General features: G+C 35.2%; 1 protein-coding gene across 1 annotated transcript in view; it reads right to left on the bottom strand.

Annotated features, from left to right (window-relative positions):
• Positions 1 to 19,447, bottom strand: part of LOC106492595 (cadherin-9) — a 69,233-nt gene that overhangs the window by 34,654 nt on the left and 15,132 nt on the right. The window contains exon 2 of the mRNA XM_013952456.2: positions 11,037 to 11,331. Coding sequence (XP_013807910.2) covers positions 11,037 to 11,331 — 295 coding nt within the window. The remainder of the gene's footprint in view (positions 1 to 11,036; positions 11,332 to 19,447) is intronic.

Here is a 19,447-nt window from a genome sequence, read left to right as displayed (position 1 = left end):
TAGAGCTGTTTTCAAATAAGCAGAGGTTAGACATGATAGTCTATGATAAGCCTTTTCTTATTTTCATTTTCTTGACTCTGTGAAAGCAGTGTATGGCACAGGAAATTTCCAAAGTGACTATATGATTAACAAGGAGGAAAAAATATGATGTAATATGGAATTCAAGCTGAATCATCACTAATTGAATGAAGAAACACACTTATGCAGTAACTGCCATTTCTGTAGTATATCTTCTATGTTGCCAGAAACTTATTATAAATTTTCATGCCTATTTTCATGATTTAATTGAAATAAATTCCATATTTGATTTCTGTAATATTTATAAGCACATATATATATGTATATATGCATGTATGACCACTATTTTAATTGAAAAAGCAACTGATTCAACAGTATTGCATCCATTACAGGCAGACACTCGAATTCCTTCCATTTCTTTAAGGAGCCATTTTCTGGCCTCTTTTAGGGAGAATAGCAGAGTTCTGGGGGAATAATGTTGCTTTCTTGAGCTTGCTGCTTTAGATGGTGTTACACTGCAGCAAAACTGTCCCAGATCATTCTGATTCACATGAGATAAAGTCTTCATTTCTCAGTAGCTCTACTAAAATTGAAGGCTGGTGTGGAGGGGGATAGCTCATTAAATGAGGTACCCAAGATTAATAAGGATGTTGGAACCTGGGCCTTTGTTTCCTGCCTGAGATTAATGTGTTTGATAAGTCCGTTATCTCTTTGGAACACTGAAAATTATGTTCAAAGCATCTTTGTGTACACTGTGCTGTGTGCAACACTTATTTACTTTAATTTTAATTGCATTAGAATAACTTGTATATTATCTTACACCAAAATACAATTTATTGTGTCTTATTTACACATTTTGGAAATACTTAGTAATTGTTGAGAAATCTGATGAAGAAAATTGCCCTTGTGTTCCACTTACAAAATAGACGCTGTCATATGTTAGCATGATTTTAAAGAATAAGCCTGACATTTTACACTCAGCTGCATAACGTTAGCAACTGGAATGTATATTCAGGCACTCAAATAAGTACCTTTGTTTTTAAAAAATACTGAACAGCTTCTGTCTTCAGAAGGAGATTACACTAAAAGCATTCCAAAGGTTTGCCGTAGTGCTTTGATTTCACAGAATAAAAGAATGAAATAATAGTTCTCAATATAATTTATAAATTTCTTTTAACATTATTAACTAATTCTCAAACAGATTTAATATAGAGCTAGTTAATTTCACTTCATGACTGAGATCTGTGCATCCAGTCTTCCCAGCCAAATACAGATCCAACATTTGAGAAATCCTATTCTCAAAAATAATTTAAATGAAGAAAAGGTGTTTCTTTCAGACACCTGAGACCACATAGGTAAGTTAATTATATGGTGTGAGGCAACAGGAGAGAACCCTGTTCACTAGCAAGGTAGAAATGGAGAAATTAATGTAATGGCTTTAAGAGCAAGATCTGCCCTTAGCCAACACATTACCTCCTCCCTACTATTAACTTGCTTAGTTTAATCTTTTTGTGGTGCTTTAGTTTTAATATGGGATATAATACACCTATGCCTCCATTTGCCATATTTCTTCTGATAGAGAAAGATATGTTCCTAACATTATAAATGTTAATTAGTCCCAGGTATTCCAGTCCTTATCATGAGCAGTTCAATTCCTGCAGGCTCCTATATGGTCACATAAGTATGAGAAGGGGCTCACTGTACCCTTTTCGTTGTAGCATATCTTCAAGAAGCAAAATTATTTGGTGGCTGTATTAGCAACAGATCACCAAGGAATAAATTAGATGCCTGGAAGATGTTATCATGCGTAGGAACTCAGTATTTACTGTTGCTCCGAAAACAAGTTGCACATGGCTGTGAACTGTAACAGGTTTATATCAGAGGGAAATATTGGCTGAAGCAACACAGCTGTCCCTTAATGTTTTTAGAAAGGCATTGAGATTTTCACTTTCTAGATGTGAAGCCATCAAAGCTACAGTGAAGGGGCCTTGGTTTAAGATCCCAGCTGAAGGGCAGCATCTCTAGCAATGCAGAATGTCTCCCACTATACTGCACCACAGTGTGAGCAAAAAGTGCTGATGTGAAGAATCCAACCCCATTATGTTTTTGTCCAGAGATTAGAGTGTTATAGTTGAAAAACTGCTGAAATAAAAAGGAAGGGAAATGGATACATCAAACAATTTTTAGTGTAAGTACAATACAGGCACTTTTAACACTAATTTCAAGCTCTAATCTAGAGAGCTCCAGACCCACTTTCTTTTTTATGTGCACAGATAATGGGAAATCAAATGGATGCAATAAAATAGCCATGCAAACAGTATTGCACTGAATCATTTGAGAGAGATGTAAGGGGAAGCCACATTTAACATAGCTCAGGCTTGAAAATCCCACTGAGCGAGAAGGCACCATTGCACCAAGGGCACTACGATATCTGTGAGCGCAGGGGCTAAGTGCATCTCGCCGTATCCACAGAGTAGCGTTGTGCTAGTCGTCCACTGAGAGGTGGGGAATCGCGACACACAGCAATTAAGCAAGTTCATGGTGACCTTGAGCTGATATCTCCGAAGTTTAGGCCAGCCAGTTTACAAACCTTCATGCTCTACGTACTGCTTTACCACCCCTGTGTCCTGCTTACTGGTCTCTGCGTTTGAGCTACTGTGGTCTTATCTCCCTCCAAGGAATAGCTGAGCCCCGCATGCCGTGAAGGGTGAGCAGGTGGGTGTCTGTGGGAGCTCAGCGAGCTTTCAACAGAGCCCGCTGGCAGCGACTCGGCTGCCTCAGGACAGAAATGTAAGAAATATTTACATTTTACTCCCTGTGTTTGCAGTGAGCACTAGCCAGCCTTGCTTGCTGACTGCAGTTCTGCCCAAGCTGCATTTTTTCTAGAACCAGGAGCGAGCGATAACTTGCCGTGGGTCAATAGATGATTCTGGTTTCCCCGTCGTGCTGCCTCAGACTTGTGTTTTCATTATAAGCCAAGAAAGAGTCACACTCCCAAAAAAGGAGGGAAAAAGAAAAAGAAAAAATTTGAGTAATCCTGTTTAGAAGATCTAAGGATTTTCTTGCTGAAAAAAATGAATACATCAAACTATTTTTAGCTATGTCTAACTATCGCTGAATGAAACAATCTCTCCTGCCCTTTCCTGCTCTGTTCTGCACGCTCCCGTCGCTTTCCTACCGCCAGCTCCAGTGCTTATCTAACCTCCTCTCATCTGATCCAAGGAACAGAGCAGGCAGAAAAAGAATATTATAATCAAATAACTTATTTTTCTGCTAATCTAGTTCCCTAAACTGACTTATTGTGGGATTAGACAGGCAGCAGGTAAGGCATAAGATCACACAGCTAGGAACGGTGAGATAATAAAAGCACAGCTGCTCCTTTTGGTCGTAGATTAAGGATCTGCTTATCTGCAGTGTTAAAGTATTTGTAACTCTTAAGTCTGTGAATTATCTGAATTCCTCGGAAACACTGATTTGAATCTTATTAGCACTGATTTTTGTCCTTTGTTTTTCTGAATGTGCCGTGGCTCTCAGTTCTTTCAAGTGTGACATTAATACACTGTGTAAACTTTAAAGGTATAGTAGTTTGATGGCTGATTTTTCAAAAAAATTTTTCAAGAAAAATTTTTTTTCAAGAAATTTTTCAAATTTGTTGTCACAATTTCTTTATTAAAGTTTCATCCTTACATTCATATATGTATATTCATATATATTAGTTTTGAAGTGATTGCTTATAATAGTTTTTTAAGATATTTTTAATCAATTTCTTCTTCAGCAATGATTTTTAATCACTAATGAATAAAATGATTCATGTAAAGACAAAATTAATAAATCTCTGAAGGAGAAAGGATAATATAGAAGTTCGAAGTATACTTTTAATTTTATATATTATGTTAGGATGTTGAGTAGAAGTGTGCAATGATAATCTTCTCAAAATGAAACTGTTAATATACAAGCATTAAGTATGTTTCTTGATTTGATCCGAAACAGAAGCTGTTGCTTTTCATTTGAGTCAGGTGGTTTTTTTTGTTGCTTTTTTTGATCAGATAATTATTTGGGAATGTTGTAAACTCATAGGATTTCTTTTGAGGATAGTTTCATTCTGGTTCCTTAAGAGCCAAAAATTCTACATTATATATAATTTTGTGTATCTAGTTACACTCTATAGATAGATATACCTGAAGAAAAAAACAATAGTTGTGAAGGGATATTTAAATGCTACAGAATTTGTGTACATTAATCCTAAGATAAATCCATTCACTTTTGTCATGTCCAGCTTTAAGTCAATGGAGCTATACAAATTCAAAGTAATCTGTTTATAATATCAGAGCTTTAGCAAGTAAGTTTCTTACAGAAATGACCTCCTTTTTGCCAGCAAAATGCTATCCATATTATATACAACACTATACAAATGACAGATTAATTTAAGGAAAAGAAAAAATCATGACCTAAATAAGATTCCTTTGGAGTTTCAGTGATTCTTTTTTTAAAACCGTAAATGCACAGTCTGAAAATGAAGCATGCCCCTCATGCTTTTCTGAAAATATTCTTCCTCATGCCAACTATAAAATATTTATAGAGAATCCTATGTACTTTTCTAGAAAAAATGTAGTGTAAGGCTATTGTAAAAAAGATCTATGCAAATATTTAACAAAATGCGTGCCCCAAACAAACAAAAAACAAAAAAAACCCCAAGTTTCTTGGAACACTAAATCTATATTTTGTTAAGTGTTCTAAAAAAAAAAAAGAATTGTTCATCCTTTTCACTTTGATGGTTTCTTTAAAAGAAGTTTTGTGAGGCATTGAACTCTTATTTTATATTGTCATTTTCATTTTGTTGAAAGAAAGGGAAATTTCTTCCTTATAAAGACTTGTTTAGCAAATAATAAAGAAACTAAATTTTAAAAGGTTAAAATAATGCATATAGGGAAGAGAACCCTGCTCTGGCAGATTTTGACAATTATAAGGATCTTGAAATTCTTTAGTTACAGTGGTAAATGCAAGCCGAAAGAAATACAGGAAGTATTGTAGGCACAGCATTTCTGCTACTGTGCTTGGTTTGACTGAAATCTAAAAGGCATTCTAATGCCATATTCTAACTGCAGAATGTAAAATATCAACATGTGGAAAAATATTTATTTGAAATACGTCTTTCTCTTCAAGCTAATGCAATGATTTATTTTTGAATAGAGTGTGTGTTAACAATTACCATTCCAAAATTTTACAGGTCAGCAAAGAAGTTTCTGCAGGCTTGTGACAAAGCTAAGCGAGTCAGCCATAGCCTTTGTTTATAAGTGTCTGAAACCAGAGAAAATATGCAGTGGAGAAAACATAATTATTTCCTGCTGAATTATGAAAGACCAGAGCTGCCTCCGTTTACTCTTTTACATACATCTGTAGATTAATGCTTACTGACATAAGCGAATTCAGAAATAGAAAATGTGATGGTTACTGTATTTGGTTGTTTCTTTTTTTTCCCCCTGTAAGGCCCACTTGTTCTTGTAAGAGCTTCTCATATGAAATAACAAACTGTTCTTGAGGGGTGCATAATCATGATTATATAGCACTGAAAAAAGTGATGTAACTATGCTAAAGCAAATATCAGAACGCAGTCTTATTGAAAGTCAGTCGTAGTTGTGATTTCTAATGATTCTGAAGAGAGACTGTAGGAGTAGTAAACAATGATAAGGTAGCTGCTAATATAATCATGGCCTTTGTGTAACTGATGTTGCAATATATATCACTGTATTACCAGACAGTAGCATGGTAACAAAGATGGGAGTAGTAATGTGTCTTTTCCTGTATGTTTTACTGCAATTTCATCTTTCTTTTTCTCTTTCTCTTTCTGAGTATACATTATACATATACATATATATGTATATACATATGTGCATGTGTGCATTTATATATATATATATAAAAATATGTATTATTTAGAGTAGCTGTTAAATACAAGGCGTGTAGGCATGCTGTAATCTTCTATGTTTACTTTAAAACAGCCATATTTATATTTCATATATAATACCTCTCTATCTATCTGTCCTGCTGAGGGGAAATTTTTTTATGCTGGCTGCATTTGCAGTGAAAAAAACTTAATGGGAAAGTTAGTAATTTTAAATTTATCCATTTAAAATATGGCCCTCTATATTTATACATTACACAAATCTTATCATGTAGAAATTCTGCAGCAGGAGCTGCCTTTGGTTAGATCTATAAAATCCAGAGCAGCTCAGTGGAGTTAAGTAGGAAGAAATGAATGCCAAGTTAAATTAAGCATTATCCTTTCTCTTAAAAGGATCAATTTAAAGATTAAAAATGTGTTATGAAATACTTATCAGCTCCAAGCTAAAGGTGCTTAATGAGAACATTGATAAACATTATCCACTAAAATTAGCAGGACAGGTAAGAGAGGATGTAATAATATTGACCCAGGAGTCAGAAGGAATTGAACTCCACAGGGCATCTTATTGCTAACTTCCCTCTTTAAAAATGTCTTAATAACTTTTTTTTTTTTAAATATATATCCTGAAAAAAGTCATTTTCACAGTGAGGGTTTCTTTTTTTTAGTAAGCATCTTTCATTGGGAAGAAATAAAGAGATCATAGCTTATTCTGGTGTAACATGCCTTTGACCCTTTATAGACTGTCCCTGAAGAAAGCCTCAAAATTGAAATGAGTTTATTTTCAGCATGGTTAGGGCTGTCCTATACCTTCTGCTTGAAGAAGAAATTGAAGATTATTCCCAAGATTCATAACTTGATTTACCATCTCTGAACTTTCCTCCCAAAGTATTTCTAAAACATAACCGTATGAGAATATGTTATGCTTGATGTCTACCTGCCCTTCATTGTGGCCAAGATTTCATCTTATGGTTTTGGCATTCCATAAATTAAAAATGTTGAGCACCTTCTCCTTTGCTTTCTGTATTTTGTTTTGATTAGCCTTTATGGGACTGTCTCGCGTATTTTTCTCATTTTTGGAACTATATTATAGAACTCTTCAGATTTTATTGAGACAATTTACATATTTCTGAAATAAATCTCAGCAGTCTGTAATTCTTTCAGTCAGCTCTAGCACTCTTTAAAAATATAGTTACAGCAGTTATCCTCCAGTCCTTCAGTATAGTAGCTGATTTTAATGAGAAATTCCACGTTATTGAGTTTTAGAATCTCTTAAACTAACTTTCTCGTTTAGTTTTTTAAGTTAATATGACTGTGAGCATTTTGCATGATCATTTCCATAAAATTTATCTGAAATAATACTGCAGTCAACTCAGTTCAGTGCTTTTGATTACTTCTAGAACTAACTTCACTATGCAGCAATTTAGGTATACCCATAATGCTACTGGAGGTATGACTGGATCACATTTAGGCATAGCCAAGCTAATTTATGCATAGCTTGGTGTTTGCAATATAAACGCAACAGCATGGGATTAGTACAAACTAATGCACAAATAAGCATTCATGCTTGAATTGTGCTTGAATTGTGCTCAAAATCCATGTTACATTTTCACTGTTCTTGCTACCAAAACAGTTAAACATGAGCAAGGTTTGCCTATTGATATTGAAAATCACACATTTTGTCAGAGGTGTTGACTTATCTTTCTCCCCTTTGTGCTTTAGATCTAGTTATTCCAAGAAACAGGCAGTAACACAGGCAGAAATATGTAGCACGAGTTGGTATTTGAATAGCAGATAACACAAGTTGCTGGAAACATTGCTAGAGATGATTCCTCTTCAATTTCTCAATCTTAATATCATTTTCCTAAGCTTTCATAAATATCTCCTTTCATATTTGTTAAATTTGAAAAATATATATATATATGTATAAGAATAAATCTTTATATTTTTAGGCACAAAAGTGGCAGGAAGACTTAAAGGATGGGAAGAAACCTGTTTCTTTTTGGCCTGCTCATCATGAGCATACCTGTTTGTTAAAATATGTATAGTGTACTTGTATAGTTCTTTCCAGGCAGGATGTTATTTGGTTAGACAAGAAAGAATCTATGTATGCACAATGATATCATATAACCTTCATGATCTTAAGTGTTTATAGCAGGTAATGCAGGACTACACTGGCTTTTTCTTTCTGTGTAGTCTTAGTAAAGATGATCACCTTTTGTCTTTTAAGAGGCACTTAATTCTTTATTCTGAAGTCTTTCTCTTTTCTGCAATGCACTTCTGTGATCTCTATTTTTCGTTGTTGCTGCTGTTGTTTTTTGCAGTGTATTTTCTGTCTTTTTTCTTTCAGATACACTTATCTTTACAAAAGCAATAACCCTAACAGACACTGCTCTAACTCAGTAAGTCCTCAGGACAGTTTGTTCTTCCTTTATCACTTATTTTACATAACCCTCCAACCTCAAATTCCACTGAAAGTTCTACAGTTTGGGATCATTTAAATGTCTTCCAAGACATAGCCTTCAACATAAGCTTGTTTCCGTATCCAAATATAGCTTTTGGACTTCCATTTGACACCTGTCTAATTCACCAATAGCAACATATGCCAAAACCACTGAAGAGATTGGGTGAGGTGTAATGAGCCTCGGCCTTGCATAAGGCTGATAGTACTGTAAATTTGTGACGCTCTGCAATAATTACTACTTCAAGAAAAAATGACGTGGGCTGCATATCCAGACAAAACAAAAGCATGTATTTATTCATTGACTCATACATATTGAATGAAAAAGAATTATTACTACTTGAATACCATTTCCATAATACATTTGAGATTCTGTAGTGGATATCCTAGCCATCGTGGAAAGTGTGTACCAGGAGCTATTTACACAGCTCATTGCCATGCTGCATTGGTTTTGAGTTTAGTTTTTTTCAATCTCTTTTTTCTTCTTTTCCCTTCATTTTTTTGTATGCACTGCCTAGTGCATATTTTTTGGCCTATGTTCATCCATCTTCCTTTGTCTCGATATTTCATACATCATCTTCATGCTGTGTTTTGTGTGTTCTATTGTGTGTTTTATGAGAAGGTCTGGATGCGCACCACATGCTCACCTGTAAGTTGCATTCCACTTAGGGGATGAATCTCACCCTTTTACTCCCAAGTCATTTTTCCCAGTCATGACATCTGCTTTCTCTTCTGGAGGAATGGGAAAAGGAGCCTCCAAGGATGAAAATCTTACTGTAGTTCTCATCTATGTATGTGTCTTAACTACAAAGCAAGTAGTCAAGATATTTTGGATTTTGCCTGATTAAATGGATGCCCCAAGCCCTGACTGTTGAATTAGCATTCTTATGACTGACTTCAGAATTTAGAAAATTTCTGTTCCTTGAATACACTGAGCTGCATTTGGGGCCTTATTCTCTGATACCTTGAGAAATTACAAAATTACTTGTATCCATTCAAATTTGAATGATAAAAATTGCTGTTCTGGTGTAGTGTTTATACCCCTAAATATAAATGCTGACAAAAAAAGAGTAATCAGATCCCATTTTTGCCTTTACACTGGAAGCTAAAGGCTTTTTACTGTTTAAATACTTTAATGCTATCTGCACAAGAAAGTTCCCCTTTACTGGGTCTTTTATGGACACTTTTTCAGCTTAAAGTAAATTCAGTGTACATAATGGTATTTATATTATCATCATCCTCATCAAATATAGACTTTTCATAGACTTAAAATTTCAAAGACAGTGCCAAGGCACTGGGTCTGATACTACTCTCTTTTATTCGTGGTTCTCCATTGACTCTAATGAGGTTGGACTAAATGATAAGGTCAAAGTTGGACGGCATGCTTTTTCATCTTATCTATTCCTATATAGTTCCTTCCTTACAAATGTATTTCAAATTAAGTAACAGGTGCACTACCAACATTTTTCTTCACAGATTATCAGCAAAGTAAACTCTGAATTGGGAGGGATTTCTCTATTTTCCATGTATCTTTAGGTGAACCAGTCTTGTACTCTTTACATCACATATAGTAGTGTAGGAATTACCTTTTCATGATTATAAAATAGAGCTGATCTGACTCTTATCCACTACTGCTCTCAGTGACAATGATTAGTTTCTGGAAATTATCTTGCAATGATACATATTGGTCACGAATGTTGACTGGTATTTTGTCTCTCTCATTAATGCCATCACCTGGAGCTGATTTTGCAAACCATTAAAATAATTCATGATAAGTAAATAACTGTTGACTTTATCTGTCAGTTGTTGCCCATAGCCTATGTAATTTATGCTTACTCATCTTATCAGAGAAACTATTTCTACTCTAAAAAAGTAAAGCACTTAGGTAATCACGATAGCTTCTGATGAATGCATGCTAGTGAGCATTCTCTACCACTTTACATTATTTGAACAAAATCCAGAGAATGATTTTCTTTTGAGGCTATATTTCTTACTCAACTTCTAATGAAATTCCACATTTTTACTTTGCACTCCAGCAGCTGTGAATAGCTGTAACCTTTTTATCCATTAAAAAATATTATTAAAAAAAAGTCATTTCATTAGGGGAGGGGTACACATGTTTGCATCTTTTAAAAAAAGGGAAGAAGAAAGAAGAGAGACTATATTACCCCCCCCCACTGATTTTAAGATCAAAGAGAGAAAAAAAGTTCGTAGGTGTTTAGGGACATATTTTGCATCATTTTGATACATGAATTGATTTACTTACATGTTTAAAGTTGTTTGTGCATGAAGGTACAGAAAGGTTCAGTGAATTAGACTCTTTACAAACACATTTTATGTAAGCGGTATTCTCAGCTGTGGCAAAACTATGTAGTAACTGATAAAACAACCTTATATGCTACTTTACGTGTCGACTGCAGTGGGCTTAAAATAGTAAAGAGTAACTTATACTGTGGAAAAAGGATTAAAAAGTGGATGAAGATGAAACAAATAAATAAAAGCAGGAACCAATCATTTATGATACATTGCTGGCAACAAAAATTGTTCCACGGATATTCACAGAAGCTTGTTTTAAATGCCTCAGATAACAAATTACTTACATGTTCCAAATCCACCCAAACCTGTTTGCATTTTACTTAAGGATAAGTTTTTACCTACCAACTCCAGACATCTCCGGAATGCTGGCGGTGTACATGTCCTTGGTGAACTTTGGTTCATTGTCATTAATATCGTGGATTTTAATGATAAATTCAGATTCTGGCTCCACTTGTCTTCCAGTCTTTCTGTCTATAGCCTTGGCACGTAGCACATACAGGGACTTTTCTTCTCTGTCCAATTTCTTTGCAGCATGAATATCTCCTGTATTTTCATCTATAATGAACAGACTGCCAGCCCCATCTCCTGTTAATATGTATTTTAAATTTCCATCTCCTTTATCTTGGTCAGTGTGTAGCTTCAGGGAGGTAGAAAAGAAGAATTCTATAAATATATGTATCGTTATTACAGACCAAATCATTCAGAACATATGAATAAGTCTGTACAATCTTGACAGTAATTGGGGTCAGCAGTGGTTATCTTCTGTTTCACTGTTGGAAAAATTACAAATTTGAGACTCAGTCATACACAAAAATATATCTCTAAACAAATTTGTAGAGACACAAGGGGATGTAGAAGATAATGGAGAAATATTTAAAATGACCAGCTGATAATAAAAAAAAGATATTTCTTTCAGTAGTCTGTCCAGAAACCAACAGAAGTCTCCCTACTGAAGATAGCAGGGGTGTAAAATTCTCAAATTTCTCTCTGTAAAATAAAGCTTGTCTTCCTGTGTTCTGGTTGCCTTGTAAGAGCAATGAAGAAAAGGATTTTAAAGATCAGAGCTTTTTGAATGTCCCCAAATCATCTGTAAAAGTTCTGATTTGAGAAACTATATATATATATATATATATATATTTTTTTTTTTTTAAGGACCATCTTACCTCAGTTAATTACTTCCTTCCTTCTAGTCCTCTCCACGCAGGAGAAATAATTTTCAAGAACACTAGGAGGTAAATTTTCAAAGCATTGAGTGGAGCATAGCAGTTCTTTTCCTACTATCTCTCTTCACAAGAGTTCCAGACTATATCCCTGTGAACTTACAGGCACTGATTAGTTAGCTATATGTTACCATTATGAAAAAGTGCCTTAAAACAACAGCCAAAGCAAGTCAAAAAAGCTGACCCAGGCACTAGAACTTCCTCCATAATGTTCTTTTCTTGAATTCTGTCCTCATAATTTCATTTAAAGAGACATACAATTCCTTTTCATGAGCATCTTCGATATATTTTCCTCATATATATATTTACAGTCACATATGGCCACAGCTTGATGACCTGAGTGTTTTTCAAATATGGGCAGAAAGAATCATATCCTTTTTTTTATTTTGTCCAAAGGCATCAGTATCATAACCTATTATCCACCTTTAAAAAAACCATATTTTTTTCAGTATCAGTAAAGGTATTACTCTAGAGCCAGAAAACATATTTTATTTTTTTCTCCATTTTTATACTGCAGCCTAACACTATTCACCATACCGAGCTGATTCTTATTGTGGTCTTCTATAGGTAAGGCAGGATGAGATGTCTTTTTTGACAGTTATAGGGCTTAATGTATTCAGCATCTCTGTAATAAATAGCTACAAAAATTTTTGAGAATTACATACAATGAGGTGAAAGAATTATATGCAATGAGCATACAGCCCTCCATAAAGGTCCCTGTTAACTTGGCAACTCTACAGATAATATATAGAAAATAAATATAAACAGTGTATGAGTATCTTCAGACACTGATTGTGGAACATTAAGTACTCAATACAAAAAGATTATTAAAATAATTCATGATAAATATTCTTATATTCAGGAAAAAAATAAAAGAGTAGATTTATTTTCATATCAAGTACAAAATATAATGTATTTCTTTCAGTCAGCTGATTGTGTCTCTTGCCCTGCAGGACAATTTCCTGTCCCTAAGAAATACTGCACATTCATCCTTGTTAAGATGTTCTCACCTTGTGGCATAAATATCACTTTTGCCATTCTTCTTGAGGTAGAAGCTTTTTTTAACTACGCCAAATTGAGAATCAGATCTCTGGATTGATGTCCAGCACCTGAACCTCCTTTTCTCCTAAGGACAGGCCAGCTTCTCTTCGAGTTGCTGAAATGACCAAGTGCGGTGTCCCATCATGCTACATACCTGAGCATCCTCAGCCTCTCAGGGAGGTGCTAGGGCAAGAAGCGGGACTGAGAGCTGCTTCAGGGACCCCAGGAATGACGAGAGAGTAAATCATCCGATGTGATAGTCGGACGGGCTAGGAGGCGGGCGGGAGCGGAGGTGAGACAGGGGAAGCATTAGCGAGGTCGGGGCCTCTGTGAAGCTAACTTCCATTCTGATTATGGGAGGCACTTCTTAATTCCCACACAGTTATAAGGAGATACTTCTTAATTCCCGCAAAACATGCTCTTCAATGACTTATCAGTAATTTGCTAAATTGTTTCTGTAATGCTAACATTAGTCAGACAAGTAAGTTCTGAAAACCTGAGTGGTTGCACATTCTGTTTTCATGTATTTAAAAAGTTATATCCCTTGTTTTTTTGAAAGTAATTTCTGACAGTCTCCCCAGGGTATTTTTTTTTTCCCTGCACGTGTACACTGCAACATACATTGTTATTGAAAGAAATTCATATACCTTACTTATTGTTAGACAGATTAAACTAACCCCTGGCCCACAGGTATTGTCTCCATAGCAGTCTGCCTGGCAGATTGCGGAGCAAGAGACTTAACTGTCAGGAGCCTTAGTCTTGAACTGTCAGGAATGCTGCACAGTGAAAGAATGTAATCTGGCCAGACACACCAAAAGTTTCCCACTTTAGAAATAAACCAAAATTGCTGAAACAAAATATGGCATAGTTCTGAACTGAAAAATTAAAGGGGTCAGGGTGTAGAATGAGATTTTTCTGTTGTTTTTCCTGATTTGGAATGGAAAACAAAATTCTACATTTAAATAAGACTATATTGTATGTGTGGAATTTTATCAGAAAAATAAATAATATGTATTTTACTGGAAATTATATCTGAAAAATTATTTTAATATAATTTTATTTGAAAGTATGATAATAATGTAGTTTATATTTGCATGTCTGTTAAGTACTTTTTCCAGCCAGCTCTGCTAACGAAAGCATCTTTCAGGGAATACAAAATGAGCTTAAAGCCAACATTTTACTTATATTTTAAATTCTGCTATTTGAAAATTTTTATTCTTACAAATACTTTCTTGACTTGGAGAATGAGGCTTCTGCTGAAAAGGGATCAGAGATAATGGAAGAAGACAGATGCAGTTGGGTAGCAAAGATCCAGGTCATGAACGTAAATAGTGTTAGTGTAAATAGTGCTCATATGAACAAGTCCTGGGTCAACAACCCCTTGCAATGGGGCAATAATGAGCAAGTACCGGGAGCAGTGATCTCTCCTGTGCTAACAAATGGCTCTGGAAACACATATCTGTCCATAGCCTTTTCCTTATCCTGCTGGTCAACTGTGTATCGATCCCTGAAGAACAGGTTCATTTCTTTGATCTGTCTGTTAAAACTATCTGCCAAGAGGTCAGGTATCTCAAACTGTGATGTATATATTGAGCCTCCTGCTTAGCTCATGTTTCTACCAAATGATGAACAGAATTTTCAAACATGGCAAATTTCCATATCCGATTGCTGATTTCAAGGTCCCTTGCAGTATAGTTGTAAACTATCAGTCATTCTACATGTAGCGATTTCTAATTTCTTCTAAATGTTTTGTTTTGCTTTGCTTTGTTTTTCACTATGCAGTTAAGGAGTCTTCATCAGTCTGTGATATAAACTTTAAACATGATAGTTTGCACCAAAAATTGAGATATTTTCATTTTTTAAAAAAAGGAAGGCATTATCCAGTGTCTATAGAAATAAAATGCTAACTGTGTAAAACAGATTGCACCATTCTTTCATGATATTAGAGTTCTGTAAGTACAAAATATGCTTTTAATTTCTGAGTCAGAGTAGTTGCACATAACATTGTAATTTAATTTTTACCAATCTATATTGCGTTTCTTTATGACTGGTAATCTTCTGTAAAGGGTTTAAATATTTTGAATACATAACATAAAATATGTTTTCAATATTTCAAGTTTTAATTGCTCTACAGAAAGCCTATGGAAAATCACATGTAAATATGCTGTGTTATAGTATGTTTACAAAATATCATGCCTTTTATTCACTAATGCCAAGCAACAAGAACAGGCTAATTTTCTTAACCCTATTGCCAGTTATAGTAAATAGCCTTATATACAAAATACTTGCATATATTTATACTCTAGTAAGCTGCCTATGTATGTAGAGGGGGCTCAGTTGTTCAACCTGGAATAACTAGTGTTCATATTTTTCATCTGAAGTAAGTTTGCAGTTTCTCTATAAATTTTCCAGAGTCAGTAGGTCTGAGGAGGTCCACCACTCCTGTTGCAATATTTTGTTTTGTTTTACTCTACATGATCCTTTTTCACTAGCTGGAATGGGGGATTGGCAAGCAAAAATTCTGTATGGATAGAAAAGGAAACTGTCAATTGCCTCATTTCTAATATCATAAATTGTTCAATCTACAGTTTCTGTGAGGACCTAACAGGTCTGAGGAGCACTGTGAAATACTTCAATAAAAGAAAAAAAAACAACAGTTAATATGAGATTACTCAGATTACTCAGTGTATAGTGACCACCTCAACAACAAATGTCTTCATTAATTCAATATTCAGCTTCAAGTCATCTGAAATATTTTGGAATGAAGACATAGCTTAGGCAATGCACTGCTGAGTTTCTTATTCTTTTGCACACATTTCCTTTTCTGTAGTCTCCTGTGTGACTGGCTAAATACATTCTCAACACAATTTCTCCTGAGGATCATCAGAGACAAAAACATTGGTAATGGTAATGGGAGTGACAATTAACTGTTTTTGTAACAATGTATGTTTTATAAATATTGACATATTTGTAAATACTCTCCCAATCTTTTCTTTCTTTTTTTTTCTCTATTTATATAGAAAAGCATTCATTTGAAATGAGCCTGTCTATCCAGTTCTGTGAAGCTGAATTTTTATGTGTTATGGTAATCAAGATCTGGATGCTATCAGAAAAAATCTTGATATAAATTTATATGGGTTGGTGTTAGTGCAAATCCCAATAAGTAAAATAGTAGAAAAACAACAGGTTATCTCAGAGTAATAGTTCTGTAGCATATATCTATTTCCTCTAAATTAAGTACCTTACTCCTTTGGTGCATACTTGACCCTCATCTAACACTTAATATTTATTAGCAAATGGTAGTTACCACATGTACCTGCCTGGTTTCAGGAAGTATTTTGTCTGACATTGTTTGTATGTACAAAGGCTTGTCCCTAGCCTCTCCCCAAACTACTGTCATGATATTGAATAGAAAAGGTATGAGCATTGTTTGGAGGAAAAACGATATCTCATAAATGACCAAGTTAACAGATTGGTATGGAAAGGCAAAAGGAGATATATAGAAGAAAGGAAAAAATGTCATAGAAAATAGTTCCTTAAAAGACCACATTTAAAATTAATTGTACTGTTGATCTGGTTCTCAGCTCTTTGTAATAGAGAATAACTCTTTTGAAGTTAGGCAGACATAATCAATGGAAAAGGGGAGAATCAATGGACACAGCTAACACAAATTATACAGTGATATGAATGAATTTTCCCCATTTACAAACACAAAATTGCCAGACTTCATTTAGATTTCATTTTATTTGCAATTTATTTCTGTACAACTATTGTTGTAGATGAAAAAGGAAGAAAAGAGCAAGAAGAGCTACTTATAGCTCGTGAGACTGTTATGAATAAATACAGTGAAAACATGTATTTAGTTGCCTAAGCTCAGAAAAGAGGTATGATCTCATTGTGGAGATGAATGCAGCGAAAAGAAGGACAAAGACACATAAAGGGAAGGGTAGATCCACACTTACCTGGTGGCAGGTGCTGTACTAATGTTTACAGCTTAGATGGCTTACAGTCTGCCTCTGTATCATGCTATAGAAAAAGGACTATTACTGCAGATTTCCTATCTCCATTGCCTCCACCCACACAGCTGTCGCCAGCAGAGGAGTCCTGATATCCCACTCTTCTCTCATAGACCCTGTTTGCTTGTAAACACCTTCTAGAAAGTGTGAACAATGGTCTCTCCTTACTTTTCAAGTGAGGCTATGCTGGAGGATTACTGAGATCTAATTAACTCTTTTTAGTTTCACTAAACTGGTACAATTGTGTGTTTCTATAGGAGAAGAAGGCCACACTATTTTGCACATTGTTGCAGTTGAATTACTACTGGAATGCAAGCGAACCTCTTTAAGGGTACCTGTCTCAGGCTTCCTTATACCGGAATGCCATCCCATCCAGAATGCAGATGTCAGTGGAAATAACACACAGTGACAATACCGAGTTTTTAGTTAGAAATCTTATTTCAGGTGACCAGATAGGTAGGCAGGTGATTGACAGCTGGCCTGGAGAGCAAGTGAATTCATGGGCATGCCAAATCCCAGTCCCAAATTCCTGAACTCTCTAAAATCCTGGTAACATCTTAGAGAGAGCTGAGGCTCCAATCCATCTCAGTTGTTTATATTCGCTTTCCTGAAACCAGGACAGGCAGGAATGGAAGGAATATGCAAACTGGAGACTTTTCCTGACATGGGGAAGCAGTACTGGGTCCCACAGGTTGGATATAGCCATGGTGTCTTACCTTTCTTCCTGTGTTTGGTCTTGATAATGTAGCCTTGTTTATTGTGCAATGCTATGGGTGTTCGTCCTTACTTATTGTTCACCAGTGTGTATCAGTAGAAGAAAGAATTCCTCTGTGCAAAAATCCTGTTAATTGCATTAGAAAGTGGTACTGTCTTTACTTTTTTTTTTTTTTAATTCTCCTGTAGAATTGTCAAGGTGCTTTTATAATTTCTGCGAATGCGCTATCATAATCAAAAGGGCTTGATTCCTTGTTACATGTTATAGTTGTGTGAAGCCACTTCTAGGGAACCTACTGCTGTCTTCTCTGTTACTTCTTTCTACCTTGACCAACAAAGTTAGATTGTGTTTATATCTACATACAATGCTGAAAATGCTAAATGTAAGATTTTGTATGTGCCGATATATATTTTAAAAGTTTTGAGCACTGGTTGGTTGCATGCTCTTTGTTAATTTTGGCTGGATCAGGTTTTGTTCCAATGTGTGTTATTCAAAGGCCTTTTGTAAAGGAGAACATTGGGGTTTGCCTGCTGTCTTTGTTTTCTTTCAGTTGCTGGAGGTATAGCAATAAAAATGCAAAGTATAAATGGTGCTGGTTATTCTGGTTTGAGGCTATCACAAGTTAGTCAGCAGGGGAAACTTGGAAGCTATAAAAGACAATTTTTTGTGTTGTTATTGTTGGTTTTTTTCCTTGTGAAACTGAAAACTAATCCAGGAGTGAAATTGGTACTGTCTTTTCATACCAAATATATTTCTACTTAAGGTTTTGCTGAACCATAACACAGCTCTCTGAACACATCTCTGTTCTTTTTATACTTCATGTACAATTTATGCCTTAGATGGAAAATATCTTTTTTTTCCCCCCAAAGAACTGTATATTCAGCCTCTTAGTTTCCAGTACAGTTAAGATTCTTTCTATATGCCAGTCAAAATTTTGCCTTATTACAAATTCTTTTCCTTGAGTTTACCTTTCATAACATAGTTCTTTTTATGGCTTAAGGCAAAAGACTCATGCCATGTATAACTTCAGACTGAAAAATTGTTCCATGAAATTAACATAATGAAACATTATATTGATAGTTTGACTGCCAGAAAATGTTGAGTTTTGGTTATAATGTCTCCAGACCTAATGACTCTGGGAAACTTATAGAGAAACCATGGTCTGTATATGGCATAAATGATCAAGTGGCAAAGTACCTTTAACTGCTGGATTTGGTATGATTCTTTCAAATATGCATACTCCCTTTTAAATGTGAAAGCAATGAGCATAAATATTAAATAATGTGAAGAAAAACATAAGCTAATCGGGCATGTCCAAAATGAGAAGTCACACAGTGACCCTTTCAGAAATGGTGGGGTGGGAGGAGGTCTCTGTCCTTCTAGGGTTCCTCAAACATCTTTTAATCACACTTGTCTAGCCATAGCTCCTGGCCTGAGGGAAGAAACAGGCAAAACACAGGAAAACACTGGCCCATGTGTATGCTACTTTTACAAAACCATGTGCTTATTTACATCAATTTTTATTCATATTTGGTGGTTGCACTGCAGCACCGGCACAGAAGAGTTTGAGTTTTCCAAAGCCACACAGCATGTCTTAAAGCACAAATTGTTTTGACGCCAGGAAACTAGACTGTGATTCTCACTCTACCTGTGCTCCAAGCCAAGAAGAGCATGTAGAGCTGGGAAAGAAGACAATAGTTGAGAAGGAGGGATGAGTGTTACATAAACCAAAAGAAATTAATTGACATAGGAAACGCAAGA

The sequence above is a fragment of the Apteryx mantelli genome, chromosome 2 (genome assembly GCF_036417845.1).
Source record: "Apteryx mantelli isolate bAptMan1 chromosome 2, bAptMan1.hap1, whole genome shotgun sequence".
Classification (NCBI taxonomy): Eukaryota; Metazoa; Chordata; class Aves; order Apterygiformes; family Apterygidae; genus Apteryx; species Apteryx mantelli.
The sequence above is the reverse complement of the archived record's forward strand: the minus strand, read 5'-3'. Positions and strand labels throughout refer to the sequence as shown.